Below are 25,945 nucleotides of genomic sequence, written 5' to 3' on the forward strand. Positions count from 1 at the left end.
GGCAGAGCAGTTTTTAAACTAAATGCTAGGGGAAAGCCGACAAGAGATAAAGTGTCTCTGGTTCAGGATGGTTCATCTCAGAGAGATGAAGGGCTAGGAATAACACTTCTACAGGGAGATAGATTAGAGTTGTCAACTGAGATGGAGACAAACAGTGCAGATGACCTAACTACGTCTCGAGGCAAAGTGTGCCGGGGAAGTTACAGGTGTTTATATACAAATGCTAGAAGTGTCCGAGGTAAAATTGGGGAGCTGGAATGTTTAGTGTTGGGCGAATCCATAGACATTGTGGGCATATCAGAAACTTGGTGGGATGAGGAAAATCAGTGGGACACGGTGATTCCTGGATATAAATTACATCGGAAGGATAGGGAGGGAAGGGTTGGTGGTGGGGTGGCTCTATATGTCAGAGAAGGTATACATTCCAGTAAGATTGAGAAGGTAACTGAATTAGATTCGCTTCTGGAAATGCTATGGGTTGAAATTACGGGCCCAAATGGAAACTTAACTGTGGGAGTTTGTTATCGCCCTCCAGATCAGAAAATAGAGGAGGATTATAAAATGATGACAGGATTAAAGATGACTGCTAAACAAAAAAACTGTGTTGTAATGGGTGATTTTAACTACCCACACATTGACTGGGCCAATGGGTGTTCGAATCGGGGGAGAGAAAGTGAGTTTCTAGACTGTCTCAATGACTGTGCTATGGAACAGATGGTTACAGAACCTACTAGGGGAGAGGTGATCCTGGATTTGGTCCTCAGTAATGCTGAAGATCTGGTGAGAGATGTAAATGTGATTGCACCACTTGGGAACAGTGACCATAATGTTATTGAGTACAACATATGTATAAATAGGAAATTGCCAAATAAGACCAACACAGCCATGTTTAACTTCAAAAGGGGTAACTTTTCTGAGATGAGGGGGTACGTGAAGAAGAAACTGAAAGGGAAAGTAAAAAAGGTCAAAACACTTGGGGAATCTTGGAGACTATTTAAAACTACAATCCTGGAAGCTCAAATTAAATATATACCGCTGGTTAGGAAAGGCACAAATAGGTTTAGGAAAAGGCCAGCATGGTTAACAAGCAATGTAATAGAAGCTGTAAAAAGTAAAAAGGATTCTTTTAGGCAGTGGAAAACTAGTCGGAGTGAGGTTGATAAAAAGGAGCATAAGCTGTGGCAAAAAAAGTGCAAGTCTGTGATCAGACAGGCAAAAAGGGAATATGAGGAGCATATTGCAAAGAACATAAAGAAAAACAATAAACAATTCTTTAAATATATTAGAAGTAGGAAACCAGCTAGGGAGGCAGTGGGGCCCTTGGATGACCAAGGCGTAAAAGGATTACTAAAGGGTGATAGGGAAATGGCCGAGAAGCTGAATGCGTTCTTTGCTTCTGTCTTCACTGTAGAAGATAAGAAGTGCATGCCCACTCCGGAAGCACTGACTTTGGGAGGGGTTTTGAAAGACCTGAGTCACATTGAGGTGACGAGAGAGGAGGTTATGCGACTGCTAGATAATTTAAAAACTGATAAATCACCGGGCCCAGATGGCATACATCCAAGAGTTCTGAAAGAACTCAAGTGTGAACTTGTAGATCTCCTCACAAAAATATGTAATCTGTCATTAAACTCTGCATCTGTTCCTGAGGACTGGAAGGTAGCTAATGTTGTCCCCATCTTTAAAAAAGGTTCCAGGGGAGATCCGGGAAATTACAGGCCAGTCAGCCTGACGTCAATACCGGGTAAGTTGGTGGAAACTATTATCAAAAATAAAATTAGTGGGCACATTGATGACCAAAAGCTGATGAGGAAAACTCAGCATGGGTTCTGTAAGGGAAGATCTTGTCTCACCAATCTGTTAGAGTTCTTTGAGGGAGTGAACAAACAAGTGGACAAGGGAGACCCGATAGATATTGTTTATCTTGACTTCCAGAAAGCTTTTGACAAAGTTCCTCATCAAAGGCTCCTAAGTAAGCTCAGTAGCTATGGGATAAAGGGCCAAGTCCTCTTGTGGATCGAAAACTGGCTAATTAATAGGAAACAGAGAGTGAGTATAAACGGGCACTTCTCACAGTGGAGGGTGGTGAGCAGTGGGGTGCCACAGGGGTCGGTATTGGGTCCAATGCTTTTTAACTTGTTTATTAATGATTTGGAATTGGGATTAAGCAGTGAAGTGGCTAAATTTGCAGATGACACGAAATTGTTCAGGGTGGTGAAAGCCAGAGAGGATTGTGAGGCACTCCAAAGGGATCTGTCGAGGCTAGAAGAGTGGGCATCCATGTGGCAAATGAGGTTCAATGTAGCCAAGTGCAAAGTAATGCACATTGGAACCAAAAATCCAAAATATAAATACAAGTTGATGGGGTCTGAACTGGCGGAGACTGACCAAGAGAGAGATCTTGGAGTCATGATAGATAACTCACTAAAAACGTCAGCACAGTGTGCGACTGCCATAAAAAAAGCTAATGCTATGCTAGGGGTTATTAGGAAAGGGATTGAAAACAAATCAGCCGGTATCATAATGCCTCTGTATAAATCGATGGTGAGGCCTCATTTGGAGTACTGTGTACAGTTCTGGTCGCCACACCTTAAAAAAGATATCATAGCACTGGAAAAAGTACAGAGAAGGGCAACTAAAATGATTAAAGGGTTGGAACACTTTCCCTATGAGGAAAGATTGAGGCGCTTGGGGCTCTTTAGCCTGGAGAAAAGACGACTGAGGGGAGACATGATAGAGGTTTACAAGATAATGCACGGGTTAGAGAAGGTAGAGAAAGATGTGTTTTTCTCCCTTTCTCACAATACAAGAACTCGTGGGCACTCTATGAAATTATTGAGCAGTCGGGTTAGAACAGATAGAAGAAAATACTACTTTACACAAAGGGTGATAAACACATGGAATTCGTTGCCACAGGAGGTGGTGGCAGCTACAAGCATTGCCAGCTTCAAGAGGGGACTGGACAAATATATGGAGCAGAGGTCCATCAGTGGCTATTAGCCACAGGAGATAGATGGTATTCTCTTTGTGGGGAGGTGGTGCTCTGTTGTCTTGGTGCTGGAAGGAAGGCAGTGGGAGGGCTTCTGGTGTCCTGGCCTCACTGACAGTCCTTTAGATGGCACTGGATTTCTAGCCACTGTGTGTGACAGAATGTTGGACTGGATGGGCCACTGGCCTGATCCAACATGGCTTTGCTTATGTTCTTATGTTCTTAAGTGTATGATCATAGAATCATAGGGTTGGAAGGGACCTCCAGGGTCATCTAGTCCAACCCTCTGCACAATGCAAGAAATTAACAACTACCTCCCCTCCCCGCATCCCCAGTGACCCCTGCTCCATGCCCAGAAGACGGCAAAACACTTGTCAGGATCCCCAGCCAAACTGGCCTGGGGAAAATTGCTTCCCGATCCCAAAGTGGGCGTGTAAGAAGGGGCCATGAGAACTAAGCACTGACGTAACCCTTCCTGCCCTCCCTCTCATAATCTGCCCAGGTTCACAGAATCAGCCATGTAGCCTCTGCTTAAAAACCTCCAAAGGAGACCCCACCACCTCCCGAGGAAGCCTGTGCCGCTGAGGGACCAGTCTCACTGTTAGGAAGTTCTTCCTAGATGTTTAGCTGAAAACTCTTTTGATTTCATTTCAACCCGTTGTTCTGGTCCGGCCTTCTGGGGCAATGGAAACCGACTCCGCACCATCCAAGGGAGGAATTTTTCTAGCGTTCCAGCTGTAGCTCCTCTGCCCATCCTCCCCAGGGAACACGCATGCTACCCTCCATCTCTGCTGAGTGGGTGTGAAAGAGGCCATTACCTGAATTCGCAAGAAGCGAGGCCGAGCAAACGGAGGCAAGAGCTCGGCCACATGTGTGTAGACCTGGGCCCCATCGAACTCCCGACCCGGCCGTAGCACCACTGTGGCCATGCCCGCTCGACCTTCATGGCCTGGAGAACAGAGAAAGAAGAGCAGGAATTAATCCAGAAACTCGGCTCTAGAACTAATAAAAACTAGGGACACAGCTGAGCATATGCAAAATACACTTTCTCTACCGATGAGTAGCTAAGTGTCAAAAGTAAACAACAACAACAACAACAAATATACCACTCTTCTAGACAGATTAGTGCCTCATCTAGAGCTGTGAACAAAGTTAGTGTTATTATTATGCCCACAATACAGCTGGGGAACTGGGGCTGAGAGGAGTGGCTTCCCCAAGGCCATCCTACTGAACTCATGGCAGTAGTGGGATGCGAACTGGCAGAGTGCTGATTCACAGCCCGACCACTTCAGCACTGTGCTATAGCAGCAGCTACAGCAATGGATAGGGTGAAATTTTTGCACCTGCAGCATAGGTCTTTTTATTATTTTTAGGAACATTGAGAATACCTAACAATTAATGCCTATTATACAATTAATGATAATATTTATTAAATAATTAACAATAAGTATTCTATGGTGCTCAGGAGGGTTCAAAATGCTTAATGTGTATTTTGACAGTAATCCTTACAACAACCCTACAAGGCAGGACAGTATCATGATTCCCCTCCCCGCACATACACACACCTATTACCCATGTTCCTGGTCAGCAATGTGTTTTTTAAAAAGTACCTCATTTTGCAATATATGCTCAGATGAGGGCAAGGACTTTCTAACCTGCTCCGCCACTAGACCTGGGCAAAGGGTTCTTTGACCTCTTCTATCCACAGAGGTGCCCAAAGGGCCCTCTAACACCCTCCCATCCCTTGACCAGGGCAAATGGCTCTCTAACCCTCTGCTTCCAGTCCAGGAAAAAGGGATCTCCAACTCTCTGCCTCCAGTCCCGGGAAAAGGGCTCTCCAATCCCCTGGTCCAGAGCAAAGGGCTCTCCAACCCCCCCCAGTCCCAACCCAAGCAAAGGGCTTTCTAACCTCTTGCCCCCAGACCTGAGCAAAGGGCTCTCCAATCTTGTGCCTCCAATGCAGGGAAAAGGGCTCTCCAATCCCCCCATCCAGAGCAAAGGGCTCTCCAACCTCCTCAGTCCCCAGACCTGAGGAAAGGGCTCTCCAAACCCCTCCATCCCCAGACCCTGGGCTCTATTAATCCTTCCATCCCCAAACCTGGGCAAAGGGATCCCTAACCCCTTCTGTCCCCAGTAGGAACAGCAACTGAGGCTTTGGCACAGCCCTTCCCACTGAATTCTCCTTGGTTGGTCTTTGCTGTACATGAGCCAAGATTCAGGTTAGACGGAGCAGGCAGCTAAGAGACTTAGAGCTATGACAACCCTGGTGGAGCTATTGCTGGCCGTCCTAAGGAAGACAGGGGCCCAAGAGCCCTTTGCACAGGCCTCCTCTTGTCCCGTAGAAGCAAGCCTGATTCAGAGCCCTTTGCCTACATTCCAACTGGGACAGGATGGAAAAAAGTAGAGGTGGGAGTGAGGACTGCTTTCAGGGCCACAGGGGATACTCCAGAAGGCCTGGCTGAGCCCCTGAGATACCAGTTGCTTTCCTTGTCTGTATCAGACCCCATCTGATCTCCAGGGCTGGCATGTCCATTGAGGCCGGGCTGGCAGCCACTTCAAGCACTAAGGCACCGGAGGGGGCGCCAGGGTGGGGGGCGCATGCCATGGAGCTCAATTGCCTCGTGCTGCTGCCGCCGCTGCCACCATACAGCTGCGGGCCAGGCGCAGCAGGCAGCCAGGGTGGTGTGTGGTGCAACTGAGCCAGAGGGCTGGGAGGACGCACACATGCCACCCCAGCCACCTGCTGCACCTGGCTCACAGCTGCTGCGTCCGGCCAGGAGCGGCAGGCGGCTAGGGTGGCGCGCAGAGCAACGGAGCCGGAGGGCTGGGAGGACACACGCGTGCCGTCCCAGCGGCATGCCCTCCATGTGACATCACATGTAGTGACATCATCACGCAGTCTGGGTGGGCGCACGTGGGGGAACAACAGCCCTGAAGCTGCCTCAGGCACCAGAAACCCTGGCACCTGCCCTGCTGATCTCACCTGGAACAGTGACACCATAGACGGAGACATATTGAAAACTGTCCAGGCTGCCCAGAATCTCACCCACTTCTGTCGTGGCGACGTTCTCGCCCTTCCACCTGAAGGAAAAGACAGTCAAGTGAATATGACAAAATGGTCATAGTGGGAAAACGGTACCAGCTCTCTCCTCTCTCCTGCCCCTAAAGCGGTCACCCTCTCCAAAGGAAAACGACTGCAGCAAGTGATACGGAACGAGCAGTTTAAGAAACAGGGAACTGTGAGATACAAGGGGACAATCAGAACTTCAGAAAAAGGTAGGGAGCAACTTTTCCTCCGGCCTCCCACGCCTTAAATTTCGTACAGGGATGGAAATGTAGACGAAAATACAGTATTTCTGTGTCCAGGAATAAGAACCCCCCCCCAAAAAAGAGTTAGCACATTGGTTTTAATTTCATTTTATATACCTAGTCCCTCTGGCTACAACATATAGAAAGGAGGAGATCTTTTTGAACTAGAAGTGAATATTTAACAGTCAAGCTAGCGGGGTTTTTTTTTTAAATGTTGCTTCTTTGATCAAAGGCAGAGTTTATATCTCAGTCTTAGTCATGCATTCCTACATGGAAAGTTGAAAGAAACGCTTTGGTATTTATTTTTAGGATTTTAAAACTTCCTCTTTCATCCAACGTGAGCATTCTTTAGGGTTTCACCATCGCTTCTAAAAAACCAATTATGCTTCATTCAGACTCACTGGCCATAACAAAGCACGCTTCAACAAACTGGGTTTTGTGGCTCCTTCTGAATTTTCCGTTTTGTTTTTGGAAAGGGATACTGTTCTTCTTTCATTTCTGAATGGAAACTGTCCAGAAAATCCCCTCCCCCTTCTCAGCTCCCTTTAGTTAAGAGTGCCCTCCTGTGGTCGGATTTGTATTTCCCAATATTTAAAGCACGCTGGTTTCCTAACACACACTCACACACACAAGCACACACACAAAGTGGATGCCCATAGCAAACTGCAGCTGGAGAAGTGGTGTAAAGTATTGGGGAATTTCCTCCCAGTGCCCAAATTTCCCTGTCCAAAATTCTATAATCTCCCAGGAGATGGAGTATACTGATTTTCTAAACTCCCACTAGGCAACAGGGTCGTCAACCTCCAGATGGTGGCTGGAGATCTCCCAGAATGACAACTGATTTCCAGGTCACAGAGATCAGTTTCCCGGGAGACAATGGCTGTTTTGGAGGATGGAATCTATGGCATTATAACATGCTGAGGTCCCTGCTCTCCTCAGATCTCCAAGATAGTTAGAGGTAGGTAGCCATGTCGGTCTGCAGTAGAACAGACCGATTTGAGTCCAGTGGTACCTTAGAGACCAACAAGGTATTCAGCTTTTGAGAGGCAGTAATTGAAGAAGGGAGCTTTGACTCTCAAAAGCTTATACCCTGAATACCTTGTTGGTCTCTATGGTGCCGCTGGAATCAAATCCTACAAATCTCTAGGAATATTCTAACCTGGAGTCGGAAATCCTACGAGGAGGACAACAGACCTCCTTTGTTAATGCCTCTAAGTGAGTATCTGTGATATACTGGTGGTATACTGCCGTGGGCCTGGAAGTGCCGCTTAGGGCCAAACTACAAGTGACGCCTGACACAGGTTGGACACTTGTCAGCTTCTCTCAAGTTTTGATGGGAAATGTAGGCAGCTTGGCGGAATGTTGGGCAAGTGACAGTTGAAAAGTCCATTGGACAGCAGTCGGAGAGCCAAGCTGCAAGACCAGGATGCCTACATTTCCCATCAAAACTTGAGGGAAGCTGACAAGTGTCCAACCAGTGTTATTTGTCACTTGTAGCTTGGCCCTTAGTTATCATGGCTGCCTCTTTGAGGTATGCATTCAAGAGCCTTTCAAAGCCATCTAAGAGAGTGGGCTGTATGATAATGAATTCTGTAAGTTAACAATACATTGTAACATTAATAACACACATGATATTGGTGTGTGGGATGTATCACGGTAAACACCGTCTCATGTTGCCTTTTCAATTGTGGTTTTCACTTCTGTATTGGAACGATGAAACTGTGTATTTTATCTTTTATTGTATATTGTTTTAATTTCTTGTATTACTGTATAATGTTGTAACCTGCCCTGAGCTCACTTGTGGAGAGGGCGGGCAAGAAATCTAATAAATTAATTGTGCATGTTATTAACTTCGATTAACTGCTGTCCACCAGCTTTCCTAGGGGACTCAGATTTCTTTTATTGTGGGAGAAAAAGTTTCATCCACATACAGTATGTTTTTACAGATCTCATTCATATACTTCCCCTTATTTTTATCTCCACCCCCAATAAAAATGTCCCCAAAGTTGCTGTTCTCTGCACCTTCTTATACCTGAACGTGTCACCGGTGCGGTCCCAGAAGTAGATGAAAGCGTCTGCATCTTGTACCATCAGGTCACCGGTATTGAAGTAGGAATCGCCATCAGCGAAAACGTTGCGCAGGAGTTTGGCTTCGGTCAGCTCGCGCCCTCCAGCATATCCCAGGAACGGTGTCATGGGGGTCACAGGAGCAACCAGAAGTCCTGGTTCCCCTGAAATGAAGGCAGTGAAGCATAACAGTGTTGGAGATACGAGGAGGTGTGGGTCTGGGATGGAGGTGGAGTGGTCAGTCAGAATCCCCCAGAAACCAAAACTGCTCACCCGTTTCCACGCGGTGGCATCGGCCGGCCTCATCTCTTAGCGGAGCGCCCTGGAGGACGTCATAACGAAGCAACTCGAATGGGAACAAACGCTGTGAGGGACAGAAGTGAGAATTGAGAGCTTTAAGGGGCCGGGGGCAACAGGTCCAAGGGAGCACAGACAGCATGCTGTGTGACATGGAAGCTCTACTCCTTAATACCAGGCATGTATCCATGGCCGTTTCCACACGGCTTACCTTATTCTGCAAAATAGCAAAATCTCGCGAGAAGACACTGTTATTGCATCTTCTCGCGAAATAACAGCGTTTTCTTGCGCGATAACAGCGTCTTCTCGCGAGATTTCATGCGAGATTTCGCTATTTTGCAGAATCAAGTAAGCCGTGTGGAAATGGCCCATGTGTGGTTGCGCCTCAGAGCTCGGAGGCAGTACCCCTTTGATTATTTGTCTGTGCACCCAAAGGCTGCGTGTTGGTGTTCATAACTATCTATGAAAAACAGTTTGGAGGTCCCCAGATTCAGCCATGGATGCAGCCTGAAGAGGGGGAGGCAACCTTGGGAGAAAGAGATTCGGGCTTCTCAGGTTAGAAACACAGATGGCAGATGTGACACGGGTTTCTTTCACTGCTGAGAAGGACCAAAGCTTACAAACTACAGACTAGGGCTGCATCCACACCTTGCTGGCTATTGTGTGATAGCAATCTCTGCCAGCAGAACTCCAGGGACTCCAGCAGGGGTCTTTCCCAAACTCATCATTAGTGATCCATTTCTGCATGCACAGCAGGCCCTCTACCATTGAGATGAATCTTGGTCCCTCTGGCTCAATCCTGCCTGTTCTGACAGTAAGCAGCTCTCCAGAGGCTCAGGCACAGAGATGGGCCTTGCCCAGCAACTAAGAAGCTTTACCTGGAAATGTCGGGAACTGAACTTGGGACCTTCTGTATCCAAAGCAGGTGCTCTGCCACTGAGCTATGTGTCCTTCCTTCTTAACTACGAACATGCTTTACACTAAACTGGCTTATCTACTGTGTATCCCACAACTTCACTGAGCTTTCCTCCAACTTAAGTTTCCTTCAATAGAACAGCCGCTTCTGTCAGAGGAAAGCTCCTTAGGCAGAAGGCATTTCCTCCAATCTAAGGTTGGATCTCCACTGAGCACGGTAGCCACTTAGTCGAGAGCACATGACAGGAAGTGAGGTAGGCAGAAGGCACTTCCTCCAATCTAAGGTTGGATCTCTGTCTATTACACCAATAGCCTTCAAGCTTCCTGGTCCCACTGAGCACGGTAGCCACTTAGTCGAGAGCACATGACAGGAAGTGAGGTAACATCAGACTCATGTGACAGGAAGAGGGGGAGCCAAAGTGATGACCTCACTGTCGTCAGTGCGTGGACCGTGAGCAGCAAGTCAAAAGATATGGCAGAGTGAGAAACAAGCCAATGGTCAGACCTACAGAGGGATCCTCTAAACTGCTATAGGAAGTCGCTATTCGACTGCTCTTCTCTGCAGGCACGCAAAGAGAGGGAAGAGATGGGGAATTCTCACTCTCTATGCAAGCGCACTAGAAACAGGGCCTTCCAAAAAGCAACAAAAAATGGTACCTCTACAGGGGGGCTCACGATCCAACAGGACAGGTTCTGTGCCCCACTTGTGGGTCCGAACCATTGGTCCACACCATTCATCAGCAGCTCCCTGCAGTGTTGGGCAGAAGATCTTTTCCTGACCTCGCCATCCCCCACAACTCAAGTCCTACGCTCCTGTGGCCATCTCTGGCTCCATTCTCACCTTGTAAATCCAAGAGGCTCGCCCTACAGCGCCCACGGTTCCTGAGAGGTTGAAGAAGGTCACGCTGCCCTCTGTCATGCCGTAGGTCTCCACGACGTGCAAGTCCCCAAAGCGACGGAGAAACTCGCGCCAGACGTCCGGGCGCAGCCCGCTGCCCACCGCCATGCGTAAGCTGTGCTCACGGTCTCGGGGACTCTGAAAGCGGGAAGGAGAAAGGGCAGGTTGAGAGCCAAGAGGAGGGCTGCTGATCTGTCTCCTGAACCGCAGAGGTTGTCAACAGTATGAGACCGGGTATCAAAAAGACCCATACTCTTGTATCAACCCTCAGAAGAAAGATGCGTAGCAACTGGAGAAAGGGCCTTTCCTGTGATGGCCCCAGATCTCTGGAACACTCTGGCAGATGTTTGCCCAGAGCTGATATTGATATGATATGATTTAAGCATCGTGTGAAGTTGATTCTGTTTTTCTGGGCCTCTAGCATTTACGTAGGTTTTTTTGTTAACCTGCACCTTCTGCCTTTTTGCCACAATGGGGGCATTTAAGAGGCTTACAGGACAGAAGAACAAAAATATAAAAGCACACAAAAGAGCAATTGAAAGCCCCACTGTAATGTTTTGCCATGTAAATATTCTTATTTATTTATACTATTTATAGTCCACCCTTTTCATTGAGACGCAGGGCAGATTACATAAGAGTGAGTTACTACAGTCAATTTCAATTTGTGTGTGTTTTATTTCAGCGATGTAATGTGGCAGCTGGACGAATTCTTATCGGGGATGCTTTAGGCTGTTCCTGCACTGGGCAGGGGAGTTGATCTCGGTGGTGTGTCAGGCCCCTTCCAACTCTATGATTCTACGATTTAAACAAACAGATAGACATAAAAGGGGTCTAATTGAGTTCCAAGTGTGTTTGGCCTAGAGGAGTTCCCAACCTATTCCACCAGTCGCCCAGAAAGGGACAGCTTTCCTGATGCTAACCTGAGGCTGGTTCACGAGATAGCGGCAAAGCTCTCCGATGTACTGGAACACGGTCACGCCGTAGCGCCGGCAGTCGGGCCAGAACTGGCTGGCTGAGAACTTCTTCTTCAGCACACAGGTGGCACCTGACAAGAGATACCCTCAAGATAAGCCATCCTAAAGTAAGATCAGGCTTATCCTAAAGATAAGCCTGATCTTACCCCACTTCACCCAGAGAACTCATGTTTTGATTTTGTTTTGAAAAAGAGAATGTTTCTAGTCCTTATGCCTGTAGAAATCTGCTCTTCTACCGTTCTCATAAATAGTGCAATTCGAGGTCATCTCATTGGCTGTAAGATTCGGAGCAAACGAAAACATTTCTTCACACCTTGGGCTGGATCCAGCGATCTGCCAACAAAGGCACTAACGGTCATGGATCGTCCCCGATTTCTCCTTCCCCAGCAGTCCCTGAAAAATTTATTCCCAGAGCTGTGGGACGTCCATACCAGTCAGGTGGCTGCGGTGAAGCAAAGAAAGGGGGCAAAATTGCCTTTCCTGTCAGTGCAGAGAGAAGGTGGTTTTGATCCATCTTCCCCTCCCAACTCACGTGGGTAAAAGATCTCTGCTGAGGGTGAAAGGGAAATGTGGGAACGGATCAACGATCCTATGGATCGCAGGATCCAGCCCAGCGAACAGTTCTCTTAAGGAAGTGATTGTCAACAAGAGAGCTCAAACTTTGGACGGGGACTGGACAAATTAATGGAACGGATGGATCTATTCGCAAAGGTAGCTAGATAAAACCTCCAGATTGAGAGGCAGCATACCTTGAAACACCAAACACTTGGGGTGAACCATCAGGGAAAAACCTTTACTCACTGCCCTCGGCCATCTACTATGCCCATATACGGACTCCCAAATGTTTATTTAAATAGCCTGCACCTGGACTATTTTAATGACTTTTAAAAGATTATTATTGATTTTATGGTTTTGTGATTAATTCACTGTGTTTCATGAATGTTGTTAGCTGCCCTGAGCCCATTTGTGGGGAGGGTGGGGTATAAATCAAATCAATCAATAAATTTCTGGAAGTATCAGGCTGGCCACAGTTGGGGGAAAAATCCCAGGTTGCAAAAAAAAAAAAAGAGCTCTGCAGTGTTGTAGAAGGTCCCAGGTGCGATTCCCGCAACTCCATATGGTAGACAATGTGAAAAAACCTCTGCCGCTGTCCGTCTTAGACAATAATGACCTTGAGGCACCAATTGGTTTGATTCGGTATAACAGCAACAAATAGGGAGCCCAAGCTCAAGGAGGTACAATAAGGAGTAGAAATAGCACACCTTCCGTTGACAAATCGTTATTTGATTTTATGAGTGAAGTATTCAGTCTGAAATATTAAATGTATCAAGTTCCATCACAAGATACATCCAAAGTTTCATTGCATATAGTCACATTTCATTCTCTCAGTTTTCAAGGTTGCCCTCCACGGAGCAAGTACGGTCAAAAACCCAATCGGTCTATGAAAGCCACTTATTCCCCTACACGTGGGAAGAACTCCGGCATTAATTCCAGATACTTGGCTACGAGCTTCGCCGGCCTCGTCTCTTTCTGCTCATTTCAAGGATTATCTTCTTCCGGCCAATATTTATTCGTTCACAATAAACCGTGCTGAAATCTCCATCTCCAGTTTTGTCAATATCAGTTTATGATTTGTAAACGGAAGGTGTGCTATTTCTACTCCTTATTGTACCTCCTTGAGCTTGGGCTCCCTATTTGTTGCTGTTGTGCTAGGAGGGTTCCTTCCTTTTGTTTTGATTCGGTATAAGACAACTTCATGCTCCAAAGGTTGCTGAACTAGATAAACCCAACAGGGATCTCTACTCATGGAAAGAGCCTGCCGAACTCTCCAAAGCTTTGAGAGGCTTCCTCAACGAGGAGCAATGCAGAACTCACCCCACACTGCAACTGTCACGCTCATCTGCTTAAGCCGTGCAATGCAATTCACGGTTTAGAATTTACTTAAACAGGAGCCTGAAAAACGGGCAATGTGGCCCCTGCTTCTTCACCTTTCTGCAAATAAACACACACGTACCCCGAGAACTAGATTGTCCCGGTGTCACCATCAAACTTACCCAAGCCAAAAGTGCCAACAATGCCTAGCAGAGACCCTGCCAAGTGGTAGAGGGGCAGGGACACGTAGATCACATCAGAGCTGGTCCCGCCTACCAGATGATAAAACCATAAGCACAGGATGCATTTCAGGTGGCTGATGCGAGCAGCCTTGGGGAGCCCTGCAGCAGAGGTAAGATTAAAACAAAGGTGATCCGTTTTCTGCCTTCCTTCGTGGCCTCCCAAATCCAGCGTTTTTGAAGTTGTTGGGGATGGTGGTGGTTTCTGGTCAGCTAGCATTCCGGATAGCTTTGAGATGTGCGTGTCATGTACACGCACATGTACTGCCTGCACACCTGCCATTCATGTATGTTGCATTTTGTGCTGATCCTAAATGTTTGCTGAAATTGTCTTCTGTACACTTTATTAAATCATCTGAGAGTGTGCAAACTGCTACCATGAAATGTACTGAGCCAGTGTGGGGCTGTCTGTTGTCGGTATTTACTTTCATTTCTACAGTAAGTGTCATTTCTACTTTCATTTCTATAGTAAGTGATGTATCTTTTCTCAGAGACTGAGATTATTTCATTCTGTACTATGTCTAGCCTAAACTGATCAGTTCCCATGTAACTCTTTGGGGGTTTCACGCCAGAATGTTAACGGACCCAAAGGGCGGGAAGTTTCCCTATAACTAACACTATCCCCTTTTCAATCGTCACTTCTGTCAATGTATTTGTATAGATCACTTGGACTGTATAGATTTCTAACAAAAGTTACTTCAACCAATGCACCTGAGTGCTTGCTGTGAGGGACTTGGGGATCGACCTGCCAAGGACCGACATTGTTTCAACACTTCCCCTCTTGTGCGGTTGGAATCCTCAGCTGTATAAGCACACTGCGGAGGGACCATGGAGGACTTGAGCCACAGGACGAGAAGAGATGGGACAAGAAACTACAGGAAGCCCTGGGTTCAAATCCTGGCTCAGTGAAAAACTGAGGCAAGCCACTTCCTGTCAGCTTGAATACAGGGATAATGATACCGGCCTACCTTAGAGGGCTGTTGCAAGGATACAAAGCTTGCTAAACACTCAAGAGGTGTTATGCAAATGCTAAATGGTGTTATTAAATGTGGGACAGGGGGGGTGAGATATTGCCTTTTTTCTTCTGAATCAGAGTTAACCAAGAATAAGATTCCTGTCTTTTATGTTATAGCAGAGTCGTCAAATTGTGATAAATTCATCCTCTATCGCTTCGTTATTCTTTCATTCCTCCTTTTATAACAACAACAACAACATTCAATTTATATACCACCCTTCAGGACAATTTAACACCCACTCAGAGCGGATTACAAAGTATGTCATTATTATCCCCACAACAATCACCCTGTGAGGTGGGTGGGGCTGAGAGAGTTCTGAGAGAGCTGTGACTGACCCAAGGTCACCCAGCTGGCTTCAAGCGGAGGAGTGGGGAATCAAACCTGGTTCTCCAGGTTAGAGTCCTGCCGCTCTTAACACTGCACTAAACTGGCTTTTGTATTGTAAGCCACTTTGTATCCAATTTGGGAGGAAAAGCAAGATAGAAACCAATCAACCAATCAACAAAATAAAGGAGCCCAGGGTGGTATGCAGGGATTTCCGTTTCCCCTTTTAACCTCACAAAAACCAGCAACGTAGAGTAGACTGAGAGAGTGCGACTGACCCAAAGCCACCTAATAAACTCTGTGGCAAAACAGGGATTTGTACACAGGCCTCGCAGATCCTATTCCAACACTCTACCCAACACACCCCGCTGGCTGCAATTCACAGCACTTGACATTGACTGTTGCAGGCAAAAAATAAAATAAAATAAATCAAAGTATATTGAGTACAATGCTATTCCCTGTAATGGCTATCATTCATCATAAAAACAGACCTGCTTTGGTGGTAGTTATGGGAATTTCGTTACCCGCATCACGAGTTATCCATGAATTCTCGCAATGTATCACTCTTTGATCGCAGTTTAGCATTCATAAAATTTGCAGTGACCTGTGGTTTTGTGACAGCCAAATTAAAACAAACAAACCTGACGATTGCCTCTCTTGGGTCCCAGTTGTTTGGGAGAGATGCAGGGTGATAAATGTTTTGAATAGATAAATCGAATTTAAATGATTATGCATTGTGGAGAGAAGCCATCAACCAAGCTGCCAGGAGCAAAGATCCACCTAGCCTGGCGCTGGTAACCCTCATCTAAGGAAAGGGCACAGTCAACCACCCAGGCTCATAACTTGTGCCTTCAATTTCTGCCTCCGTTGCCCATCAGTAAAATGGGAGCAGCAACTCAATGCAAGGGCAAAACTTGAAAAATCTGTACAAGCGTTTGCAAAATTCAAAGTGCTGTGTAAAGATAGGCCCAGGGACAACAGCATATGTCTTCTTCAGTAGCCCTGCCCCAGCTGTGAATCTGGTCTTCCATCATGGATCTCATGACAGAAGAGGAGGGGTAGTGTGGAGGAGCAGTTAGAGCAGGGGTCCTCAACAAGGTCATGTGGACGCTATGGCATCCGCCGACATCTTTCCAAGTACCCATCAAGTGTTTTTAGAAAGTTGGCAGGGCCAGGTTGGGCTTTTGCCCAGCTGGCTTCTGACTGGCCATTGGAGACCTGGTTGGCGGTGCAGTTCTTTTAACCACCATAACACGGTAAGCCACCATAACACATTGTGTGACTGAAGGTACACTGTGCACAAGAAAATATTTTTAAAACAGCATGTTCATTTTAAAAGGCATCCTGTTACATCCTGAAATGCTGAAGAGCGCCTGTTAGAGCTACGCATGACTTCACTCCCTGACATTATGTAGCTGGCTGCGCCTCCTGTGGCAGCCATTTTGTGGTTGGCTCGGCCTCCTGTGGCAGCCATTTTGTGGTTCTGCTCACTCCGTGTCAAAATTCCACAAGTGCCCACAGACTCAAAATAATTGCAGATTCCTGAGTCAGACTAGGACCTGGGTTCATATGCCCACTTTGCCACAAAGCAAGTGAGTAATTTTGGGCCAGTCCCTCTCTCTCAGCGTAACCTATGTTGTGAGGATAAAGCAGGGAGGAGAGCTCACCACCCTGAGCCCCTGGAAGGAATAAAAATAGACTAGGCAGGTAGATAAACAGATTCTCTACTGCCCAGGGTCCCTGCATACTTCAGCCTCATAATTTCTCCTCAGGAGGCACCTGGGTCCCTGGGAAACCTCTGGTCAAATGCCCCCACTTGGCCGACCACCTTATCCTTTGCCACTGCTGTATCTTTGGAGGTTGCCACGGTGATACCTCCTTGCTGTGCGGCCATTTTAGCCAGCATGCCTCCTTCGGCAATCTCTTTGGGGGCTAGATCCAGCTTCCCCATGGCAGTCCTTGTAACAACTGGCTTCTCCTTAGCATGATGCCAATGGGAGAGGGTGCAACGGGTGGCTGCAAGTTTCCGTGAGGGTCTGTCTATGCCCCACCATCTTCAAGCATGCCAGGCAAATGTATGTAGTCAACAAAAGCAAGTGGTATAGCTTTTCTAGGACTGTGCCAATGCAAGATTGGGGGGGCGGGCGGAGGGTTTTACAGTGGTTAAGTGGTTCGGCTGCAAATCAGCACTGCTGGTTCGATTCCCATTCCTGCTCAGTAGGTGGCCTTGGGTAAGCCACTCCTCTCAGCCCCAGCTCCCCAGCTGTATTGTGGGGATAATAACAACACTAGCTTTGTTCACTGCTCTGGGTGATGCACTAATCTGTCTAGAAGAGCGGTATATAAGTGCAGTTATCAGCCACTTCCATGGGAGACACAAATGTGTGTAGAAAAGTAGCATGTTAGAGATTCCACTTTCTCTAGCATGCAGCAGGGAGTAGCATTCAAATACATTACACACACACAGAGCCCGCAGCGTGAAGCAGCTCAGTCCAGCAAAGAGCTTTGCTCTTGGGTTCTGCAAAAAGAGTGGACTTTAGGCACGCTTGTTATTGCTGGTTGACTGGTGGCTGCATAAAATATTACCTGTGGTCCCAGAAGTGAAGATGTACAGGCAAGTGTCTGAAAGGCTGCCGGGGGTAGCGAGATCGTAAGGCACTGGCTCATCTGAAGCCTCCTCCAGCAGTTCCTCAAGGCTGGTCACCTCAGGAGGGTATGGCCCCTTACCCAGTACCCCGACCACAATGCCCATTTCCTCCAAGTTAGGGAGGATGGGTTCCACAGCCTCAAAAAGATCTGTAGAAAGAGAGTAAAAAAAGCAGAGCTGGTAACTGACAGGGCTTGTTCCAGACAGGAGGCACTTCTCCCCGTGCAAATGAACTCCATTTAAAATCGGTGAGAGCACATCAAGCATTCCACACGAGACAGTCAGGGTTTCATGAAAAAATTATGGAATGAATGAATGAATGAATGAATGAATCTTATATTGACTCTGGATGAGAACTTTATGTTTGATGTCTGAGCAAACTTTTTGATTTGATATTTTGATATTTGAAAAAAAAGGTTAAATACAAAAAAGACAGAAAAATGCTTCACTTTTTTCTTATGATGCAAGAGAAAGAGAAAGAGAAAGAGAAAGAGAAAGAGGGGCATGTAGCTCTTTACAAATATATTTTCTTGACAATAATTTAGCAATGATTGAATTGCACTCCCTGCTGGGCCTGTCAGAGGCAAAAGTTCCTCAGGATTGGAGAAATTAATTTAGGAGTTCCTTCACGGAAAAATGGTTGGAAAACACTGGGTTAGAGGAACAGACAGGGCTTTTTTTCAGCAGGAACGCGGTAGAATGGAGTTCCGGCACCTCTTGAAAATGGTCACATGGCCGGTGGCCCCGCCCCCTGATCTCCAGACAGAAGGGAGTTTAGATTGCCCTCCGCACAGCGGCGTGGAGGGCAATCTAAACTCCCCTCTGTCCGGAGATCAAGGGGCGGGGCCACCAGCCATGTGACCATTTTCACCAAGGGTGATTTAAACTTTAAAGAACTCCCCCCTTGTTCCAGCTGACCTAAAGTGCCATCATTGGCCCTGGGAGCATGCGTGCACTTTGCGCATGCATATGTGGTACCAGGGGCAACACCTCCCACCAAGAGTTGCCCCCTGTGCTGGCAATCCACTGAGTTCCACCACCTCTTTTCCCAGAAAAAAAGCCCTGGGAACAGATGGGCCTGATCCAACCCCCAAGTTCAACTGACAGGTCTACGTAGAAGAAAGGACACGGGGCAAAATGGGGAGCGGATGCCCCAATAGTCTCCAGAGTAAGATATGGGGAGCTTAGGGTCCCAAAGGTTTGGGATATTTCCAATAGAACAGTGCTTGGCATTCAGCTATGCCTAAGAGACACACTTCCTGCCTTCAAAGCCATTAGAAGAGCACTGCGAGATCAGAACTCGCAACTCAGCCTACCAACACTCACCCACAGGGCGCAAAGGAGCTGGTCATGCTGTGCTGCCTGGGTCCAGCACCGGACACCCAGAGGAATGTCACCCTCCCCAAAGGCTCCATCTTGCCAGCTAATTGCAAGAACAAGCTCTTGCTCCTTTCCAGGCGCCAAACCGTTTCTCTCCAGCTCCCAGACCGACATCTCGTAGCCTCCAGCTACAAATTTCCACGAAAGAACCTCTTTACCTTTGAGCTGTTCCCAAGTCGAGAGAAAAGGTCATCTCGGTCCCCGTTTGCACTACTGCAACCATATTTGGCAGTTTTAAGACAGCCTACCTACTTTCCTAACTAAGCAAAGAGTGCGATACATGCCGATTCCCTTTCTGGTGTAGGATTCCCGTAGCCACGAGCCATAATCACCCATCCAAAGGATCATATTTGGCATCTCTCTAAAAGGTCATATTTCTCCATTTGCACAGCTGCAATTTGGAGTCCAACATTAGGCTAGAACTGAGAGAGGCCAAATCATGCTGAGCCCCTGGGAAGGGTCTCCCTCTCAGCCAGCTTACCGGGTTGGGAGAACCCTAAAACAGGAGCCATTCATTCTACATGCGGGAGATCTATCCGCTTTTGTCAGGGTTACTTGCCCCCATGCCTATGACCCCATTTGAGGCCTGCCATCCTTTAACCGAGAATCTAATTAACTCAGTGAGCCGGGCACCCGGATGCACATTAATTACCTTAATGCGTTACAGCTCATTAGCTGAATTTCAGGGCTGGGTTTCAATTAGGTACCGATTTCAGGTTGGGTATCAATCAGCCGTCAAAAGTGCCTACATTAGGCGAGGCAGCCTGTTATGTTTCAAAAATGCAAGAACGCTCGGCAGCATTTCGAATAATTGACGGAAGGTGCAATATACTCAGAGCATTGCCGCAGAGCCGATCAGCACTTAGAATCATAGGGTGGGAAGGGACCTCTAGGGTCATCGAGTCCAATCTCCTGCATAATGCAGGAAATTTATAACTACCTCCCTGGCCCCCCTCACACACACCCAGTGTCCCTTTCTCTGTGCCCAGAAGATGGCAAAACACTGTCAGGATCCCTAGCTGAACTGGCCTGGGGAAAATTGCTACCTCACTCCAAGGTGGCGACTGGCATTACCCTGGGCATGTAAGAAGGGGCCACAAGAACTAAAGCACTGATGTAACCCTTTCAAGTTTTAAGCTTGATTATGAAAAACGCCCGAGGGCTACGTGGAAAGACATATGGCACCGTCGAATGGAAAAAGGGACAAGCACATTTAACAGGCCAAATTTTGTTGCATCAGACACAAAAGACAGATCAAGAACGATGGACGGGATTCCACTTTCCCTGTTCAAAAGTTCCCAAAGACGGGCATTTTCATGTATGCGAGTCATGCACATCTGATGGTGGCCGGAGTGTATCTATTGCAATTTAAACAGAGGTGCTTTCATACCTGTTAGCAAAGCATGATAGAAATGTGGCAACACAAAGACCTGTTGCTACTTGAAGAGATGTATGTTTTCTGTAAATTGTGAAGCCATAGGTTAAAAAACCAATTTTCCAGAGAAAAAACAGAAAAGTGTGTGTGGGTGTGTCAGGAATGCACGCAATTGTTCCCTTATCCAACCGAAACTCATTTTACTACTTAAAGAAACTGCATCAGTCAAATCTTAGCGTATAAAATTTGTACTATTTGCCATATTTATGACCTTTTAAGGATTAATGCCTTACTTTTGTTCAAAGCAAAAATGTCTAGTGCTAGAATGACAGTTGCAAAGTGGTTTCCCCAAGCAGACAGGACTCGGGGCTTCCTTGCCTCCTGAGAAGTAAGAAACAAATAAAAGCTGAAAATAGAAACCTCTTCTGTTCAATCCTATGGATCTATTCAATGATCGGCAGCACCTCGTTGCTGGAATGGATCCTACTGGATCCATAAATATCATAGTGAGCAAAAGATTTCTAATTCAGTCTTCAGAACTATCTTCGCGTAGACACAGTATCAAGGAGGATCAACAGATTGGGACGTCAACAACTCTGAAAATGCTGACCTCTTCAATAAGATGTGTCACGTCTAAACAAGAAACATATGCTTGAAAATATATTAATTCCAGAGGAGAAGCCACGTAAGACTGTAGCAGCAAAACAAAAATGAAGTCCCAGGGCAATTTAAAGACTAATAAAATTTATTCCAACATAATCTTTTATGAAGCAAAGCTCAAAATATGTTGCATATGTCAGTTAGCGTGGTGTAGTGGATAGTTTCAGACTAGGGGCTTGGGAAACCCGGGTTCAAACCCCAATCAGGAAGTATAGTGGGCGACCTCAGGCCAGTCACATCCTCTCAACCAAACCTACCTCACAGGGTTGCTGTGAGGATAAAATGTAGGAGGGAAGAACATCCCAAGCACCTCAGAAAAAAGAGAAGATTAAAATATGATGGATATTCAAGAATTATCATATCTAACGTTGCACCACACAATTCTTAGAAAGTAAATAGAGCAAAATCTTGAGGTATTCCCCTACCTCTCCCAAATAATCATTTTTCCATTAAAAAAATGGGGTTCCTCAAAAATTGCTTTATTCTGAAAATTTCAGGGCATTTACATCTCCGCTGTTAATGTCAGGATGCAGAGTTCCTGAGAAAAAGTGGGTATTATTAAATTAGATTAAATATGTATGATTGCAAAGTCTTTATAATTTTGAATTCCCGTTCAAGGCAAGAGCAACACAAACAGCAATTTCTATTACTGCATCACCTCTGTAACAAGTTTTTGTGTTACACAGAATTCTTCCACAGGCAGCAAGAATTCTGTGTTACATGAAAACTGATGATTTTATATTGATTAGTTGTAGTTCTAATTGCCACCACTTGTAGCAGCACTCTGAAGAGGTGACAGAGAAAGCTCATCAATACATATATATACCCACACCAGCACAAATAATCCAGAATCATTGCTTTAACTACTTTACGTCTGGGGGACTAGCACAATAACAACTTTGCATGAAAAAGAGGAACAGGGAAGTATCAGAACACGTTTGGCTCTGCCTAAGTTCTGCTCGATCATAAAATCAGCCACTATCTGCTTTCCAGAAAGAGTTTAAAGTTGCTTTTGTTACATTATCTGGCAACATCTGAGCAACTGCAATTCCAAACCCAGCGCCTGAAGACAATTCCGTGTTTTTACCCAGTGCTCCACCAGAATGTTTTGTTTAGGGCCTTGACCTACGGTAGGAACTTTTTAAAAATCCCCTCCAGGAAGAAGTGAAAAGCCACCCACCATTCTCATGCCTTTGGCTTGGCACTCTTCCTCACATACGTGCTAGACAATTGCAACATCCTGTTACGTTTGCAAAAGGGCCATCACAGAAAAAATTTCAGATTTGGAAGCCCTGTTCACATGCTAAAGCAAGCACAGGTACAGCCTGCTTTTACTACGTATGTTCACTTTTGCAAATGAAGCCAGGGACCAGTACCCTGGATAAATGTTCAGCTGTACAATGAACATAACATGAAAATTACTCAACACAGAGATAAAGAAAAATCAAGTGTACACTATGCACAGACTGTACATGTGTTTGCTGTAACTTGTAAACAGTGTGCCAAGAGACCCCCCCTGAGCAGGTAGCAATTCCCCCCTCTCCAGTTTGGTATCTGGAGAGCTTTGACTCTCGAAAGCTTAGACCGTGGAAATCTTTGTTGGTCTTTAAGGTGTCTCGGACTCAAATCCTGTGTTCTGCTGCAGACCAAGATGGCGACCTACCTGAACCCCCTTCCCCAATTATGGTGTCACTTTTAGCAAGGGTGGGTGTCGGGGCTGTGTGGCCCCCAAGCACAACAAAGCTTTTCCGTCCGGCCACCTTCCACCGCAGGCATCTCCAGGCAGAAAGAACAGATCAGCTCCCTTGTTTGCACTTTGAAAACTGACTCTTTTGCCTTTTGATCACTACTGTTTGTTTGCTTTATTCCCGTTTTTATTTTTTTAATTGTCATAGCAGGCGATGCTTGCGTTCCATCAGCAAGGCCAAAGAGGAGACTCACGGTGCGACTCTAATCAAAATTACACCCTTTGAATCCCTCTGATGTCAACAGACTTCGAAGGGTGTAACTCTACCTAGGACGGTCATGGCAATCGTTCTCAGTGGCAGACACCTTGCCTAACATAGTTAAAAGTTATCTGTCTGGGGATAACAATTGCTTTGGTGTTGTAATTTGCTTCACTATCAGACCTGTTGATGGATCAATGTTATCTTGTCTCTCCCGGCCCCGAATAAATACTTCAAAGATACTCGACAACACTGGGATATATACGAGGGGTCGACTGACCAGATCTTTTCTGTCCACATGCCCAAGCAAGCCACAGAAACACACTTCCTAAGCTCAAATGTTGTTTTACGTATTCTGTGGCCAGCCACCGGCAAGATCACACCTGCAAAACACTATGGACACATGCAAGCATTCAACGGACCCCTGATCTCATTCTCATGAGATCAGCCCCGGTAAAGAAAGAGTCCAGAGCAACAGTTGCTCAACTAGGGTTAGAATTGCCACTTTCTGGCTGGCCCCGATCTCCACTGGCTGAATCCGGTTGTTTCCAACACCCATTGTCATGACACACAACAAAAACAACAACTGCTTTAGCACGTGTATGGATGTCTGATTTTTTTAAGTGACTGTTTTTCAACGTTATCATACAGCTTACAAGGAAAAGGGAAAGAAGTGGGGGGGGGGCTCTCGTGCTCTGGGGGAGAAGAGTGGATTGGGGCAGGGAGAATTGGGAGGAGACAAGAGGATGACCAGATATTGTCTCTAGGAAGAAGGAAAAGTCAGAAACAGAAGAGAGCCACAGTTAGTTTCAAGTGGGCAGTTGTGTTGGTCTGCAGTAGAAGGACAAGATTCGAGTCCAGTAGCACCTTAAAAACCAAAACAGGGTATGAGCTTTTGAGAGTCAAAGCTCCCTTCTTCCTTGAAAGATGACATGTGAGATGATACACAAAACTGGCCCTAAAGTGGTCTGATACACACATCACAGATTTGCAACCGGTATGCAGATTTTACTGTAAATTCATCTCCTGCAAAAGTTATGGGTTCAATTTGATATTCTGCCACTACGGGAGAATTTCGTCACACATCCAACCAGAAGCCCAGAAAAGCATAGATTGTGGAAATTATCGTTGCCACTGGGCAGGCAATGTATGCCTAGAGTTTTCAAGAAAAAGGACTGGAAACAGTTGTGCAATCTATATCTCGTTTATCTATTTTTTTAAAAAGTTCATAACAAAGTTCTCAAAGCGACTTCTAAAAGTACAGCAAAACCATTCAACTGAGCGCTGTAACAAAATCAGAGGTTGTTAAAATTGCAGCAATAAATACTACTTACATATGAATAGGCAGCAAAATAAGAACCATTGAGCCCATTTCCAAAAAGGGCTGAAACTAAAGGACGAGTAGGTGGACTTGCAATCTAAACCTGTACACCACCATACCCAAGGCCAAGCTCCCCATGGAGACGCATCAGACATCTCACTGCACCTACCTCTGGTAAAGATCCAAATTCATTGATCAAAAATAACAAAAACAGAATGTGGCAAGAGAATTCCTTGCGAGCCACAAGAGATTAATGAATTCATTGCTCCCAAGCGACCCCCTTCTGCACACGGATATGCGTGCGCGCACACACACAGAAGAGGCTGCCTGATGCATCTCTGCATGATCCATAGATCTGGTCTTGTCTTTTTATCGGCTCCTCCAAAGGTAGGCGCTACACCTACACACTGAAGAAAGGGGCTTTGACTTGCGAAAGCTTATACTCTGCAAATCTTGTTGGTCTCTAAGGTGCCAATGGACTCAAATCTTGCTGTTCTACTGCAGGCTTACTGTCTTTGCGGCACCTGGAAACCAGCCTGCTGCTGGAGAAGGTACCGGGCCGCACAAATTAGGGTTGCCAATCTCCAGGTGCGGCCTGGAGATCTCCCAGCATTGCAACTGATCTCCAGGCCGCAGGGATCGGTTCCCCAGGAGAAAATGCCTGCATTGGAGAGTGGACTCTACGGCACCATACCCCTCCCCAAACTCGCCCTCTCCAGGCTCCACCCCGCAAATCTCCAGGACTTCCCCAACCTGGAGCTGGCAACCGCGCCGCCCCAACTCACCGTGCGCCACCAGGAGCGCCCGGGCGCCGCAAGCGCGCAGGCAATGGAGCAGCGCCCCTCGGCGGAGCGCGGTGCCCAGGAAAGCCGGCAGGACGCCCAGCTTGGCCAGGCCGATCCAGGCCCACACGAAGGCAGGCTCGTTGCCCACCAGGAGCGCCGCCGTCTGCCCGGGCAGCAGCGGCCCCCCGGCGGCGTCGCCCGGCCAGCTGCGCAGCGCGTTGGCCAGCCGGTTGCTCTCGCGCTCCGCCTGGCCGTAGGTGAAGCTGCGCTCCTCGTAGCGCAGGAAGACCTGCGCCGCCCGCGAGCGCGCCAGCCGCCCGAAGCGCTGCGCCAGGCTGCCGGGCTCCCGCAGCAGCTCCCGCCGGCCTCGCCAGGCGCGCAGCAGGAAGGCCGCCTCGGCCCACGCGTGCGGCCGCAGCAGGAGGCGCAGCAGCAGCAGCAGCCCCGCAACAGCGGCGGCGGCGCCCAGCGCCAGCGCCCCGCCGGACAGCATCGTCCTCTGCGCGCCGGACGAGAGCGGCTGCTGCGCTGCCGGAGCGGGCCGAGGGCGGGCCGGGGAAGGGACCGCCTCCGCCGGGAGGAGGAGGGAAGAGGAGGGCAGTGCTCGCCCCGCACCTGGCCTGCGGCTGCAGAGGCGCTTGGCGCCGAGGAGAGTTGCCAGTCCCCAGGTGATGGCTGGAGAGCTCCCGGAATTACAACGGATCTCCAGGCCATAGAGATCAGTTCCCCTGGAGAAAATGGCTGCTTTCGAGGGTGGACTCTCCGGCATTATAACCTTCTGGGGTTCTTGAACCCCAAATCCTGCCCTTTTCAGGATCCCCCCACCCAAATTCTCCAGGAATGTCTCAACCTGGAGCCGGCAACCCTAGCAACGAGCCCAAGACGAACCCCCGCTGGATCGGACCGGGAGCCCATCCAGCGAGAAAGATTC

At 47.3% G+C, this 25,945-nt stretch overlaps 1 protein-coding gene across 1 annotated transcript in view; it reads right to left on the reverse strand.

Moving 5' to 3' along the window:
- SLC27A3 (solute carrier family 27 member 3) overlaps positions 1-25,552 on the reverse strand; it is a 29,930-nt gene extending 4,378 nt beyond the window's left edge. Inside the window, exons 1-9 of the mRNA XM_054996958.1 lie at positions 25,015-25,552; positions 17,487-17,696; positions 13,504-13,662; positions 11,396-11,520; positions 10,419-10,613; positions 8,639-8,729; positions 8,331-8,529; positions 5,973-6,070; positions 3,808-3,938 (exon numbers count right to left, since the gene is read on the reverse strand). Coding sequence (XP_054852933.1) covers positions 3,808-3,938; positions 5,973-6,070; positions 8,331-8,529; positions 8,639-8,729; positions 10,419-10,613; positions 11,396-11,520; positions 13,504-13,662; positions 17,487-17,696; positions 25,015-25,507 — 1,701 coding nt within the window. The 5' untranslated portion in view covers positions 25,508-25,552. The remainder of the gene's footprint in view (positions 1-3,807; positions 3,939-5,972; positions 6,071-8,330; positions 8,530-8,638; positions 8,730-10,418; positions 10,614-11,395; positions 11,521-13,503; positions 13,663-17,486; positions 17,697-25,014) is intronic.
- Between the last annotated feature and the right edge of the window lie 393 nt (positions 25,553-25,945).

Source organism: Eublepharis macularius, chromosome 1 (assembly GCF_028583425.1).
Source record: "Eublepharis macularius isolate TG4126 chromosome 1, MPM_Emac_v1.0, whole genome shotgun sequence".
Taxonomy (NCBI): Eukaryota; Metazoa; Chordata; class Lepidosauria; order Squamata; family Eublepharidae; genus Eublepharis; species Eublepharis macularius.